General features: G+C 43.9%; 1 protein-coding gene across 1 annotated transcript in view; it reads right to left on the reverse strand.

Moving 5' to 3' along the window:
* tgfbr2l (transforming growth factor beta receptor-like) overlaps positions 1-2,361 on the reverse strand; it is a gene marked incomplete in the record, with an annotated part of 43,689 nt that overhangs the window by 9,549 nt on the left and 31,779 nt on the right. Inside the window, 1 exon segment of the mRNA XM_014019760.1 lies at positions 492-629. Coding sequence (XP_013875214.1) covers positions 492-629 — 138 coding nt within the window.

The following is a 2,361-nucleotide window of genomic DNA, read 5'->3' on the forward strand; positions in this document are numbered from 1 at the left end:
CATGGGCATAGTAACAATATTTTTATACTACATTTATCCATTTTAAATTCACTAACCTCACTCCTTTGTAACAACTAAGGCAAAAATGTAATTAATTCAGTAAATATTTTCAGGACCCCATCTTGATGTTTCGGGACCCCACTTTGGGTCCCGACCCCAACTTTGGGAAACACTGGTCCAAATCATTCACCCACATGTAAACATTACAGCCACTCAGATGAAGAACATGTTGATTATTTTATAAGAACGAGTGTCTGTCCTCACTCTGTCCTCAGTCCATCTTCTTCCATGTCCTCTCTAACTTTATGTCCCAGTGGTTCAATCTGTGCTCTCTGATGATTTCTATAATTTAATACCCCGATAATGTCCCAGATACCTCAACAACCAGCAGAGGTTTATAGCATGCACTGAACCAACAGCATATTGGGCACACATTCATAATGTTTTGAGTGTCCAGTGTGTCTAAGCACAAGTTAACCTGTCCAGTTTACCTGTCCACTGTGAGCGTAGTCATCCACCGTCAGTGAGAGGTCCAACCTTAACGCCAGACCAAAGTCACACAGAGCACACTCCTTTTTGTTCTTGACCAGAATGTTGCTGCACTTCAGGTCTCTGTGGGCGACTGGAACCTGCAGCAACACAAGGAAAAATTCATTAAAGGGATCCACGATTAGTTGTAACATTTGACTTTATTTTTTAGACATTTATTTTAACTGTAAAATAAAGACTGTAAAAATACTGTAGGCTGTTTAGTCTTGTAAATTTTTTAACATATTTTAATACAGACAGAGCCATTTTATTTACACACAAAGAATTCTGAGCAAATGATGACGTGGATAGGTCTTCGGTGCGAGCGAGCTACATCCACCCTGAAGGTTAATCTTGGGCAATATCTGATGATCGACTCTTTTAAATGAAACCAGAGAGCGTTGACAGAGAGGAGAAGGTAGAAACGATGCAGTCTACAGCTGAAAATGTAGATGGAGGACAACAGAGCTGTAAGAACCTCAGCTTAGCCTGTTAGCCTTCGTGCTAGCACCGACGCTATATTACCTTGTATGTATTAGTTTGGCACCAGCGCAACAAACTAACAAGCTAAACTAAGGTCCTCCATCCACATTTTCAGTTGCAGGCTGAAAATTTTTGCGTTCCCCTCTTTGTCATGTGGCTGGAGGACCTCAGTCAGTGACCAGAGGAGAATGTGTAGGGCTTAACTAATACGTATATTACGGGTGCAATGATACAGAAAATTCACAATTCGGTTCGGTTCGATACTTTAGTCTCACGGTTCGATATTTTTTTGATACAAAAAAGAGAAATTTCCATGTCCATTTTAACTTGTAATTTATTTAAATTAATTATGAACATTTGCTTTAACCTCAAAAGTACAGTTTTTAAATTAAATGTTGCTGAAACAGCAAGTTTCTCACTGGATCTGTGCTCAAAAATGCAGCCTAGGTTAGGCGGGGCAAGATGGCAGAGGAGTAAGACGTGTGTCGCGTGGGCTCCTGCTCCGACTTGTTCTGTTTATGGTTCTCTACTAAATGTCCTTGCTGTTTTGAGGATTTAATCTGTCCGGACTCGACCCCTGAGTGATTCTTGCTTGGAAGAGTAGAAGAATGGTGACAAATTCGAGGAAAGGCAAACATTCTAGCTCTGCGGCTGTTAGGCCCGATGCCGCCTCGGAGCATGCTGCAGCTAAAGCCGGATTTTCGGCACCTCGTTCTCCCTCCCGCGGTGAGGTGGATGCACTCTCCTTGAAGTCTGACATTCTTGCCGCTATAAAAACCGATCTCTCAGCTGTGATCAAATCCGAAATAAAAACGGCTTTGGCTGAAGAGTTTATTCTTATTAAAGGAGAGCTACAAGCGGTGAGAGCGGAAGTGGCTAACGGCACAATGCTACTGCGCGCCGACCTGGACCCACCTTAAGCAGAGCGTAAAAGAGGTGGAGGACAGCTTGTCAACCTGGTCCGATGAGGTTGTTGCTCTGCGCACCACCGTCTTGGAACTGAAAGAAGAAGTCGATGGGCTCAAAAAGAAGTGTGACGATATGGAAGGGCGCATGAGAAGGTGCAATGTGCGGATTATTGGAGTTCCAGAGACGCCAGAATCCAGCTCCACTTCAGCAGTGTCTAAGCTGCTAGCGGAGGTTCTACAGATTGATAAAGTGCCACTGGTTGACTGAGCCGCTCCAGGTGGAAACAGGTCAGGCGATAAGCCGCGGGTTATTGTTGCTAAGCTGCACTATTATCAAGAATGTGTGGAAATATTACGTCGGGCAAGGAGCCGCGACCATCTTTGTTTTAAGGAGGCACCGATTATCATCACATCTGACTACACGGCGGCTGTGGCCAAGGCT

This window comes from Austrofundulus limnaeus, unplaced genomic scaffold (genome assembly GCF_001266775.1).
Source record: "Austrofundulus limnaeus strain Quisiro unplaced genomic scaffold, Austrofundulus_limnaeus-1.0 Scaffold229, whole genome shotgun sequence".
Taxonomy (NCBI): domain Eukaryota; kingdom Metazoa; phylum Chordata; class Actinopteri; order Cyprinodontiformes; family Rivulidae; genus Austrofundulus; species Austrofundulus limnaeus.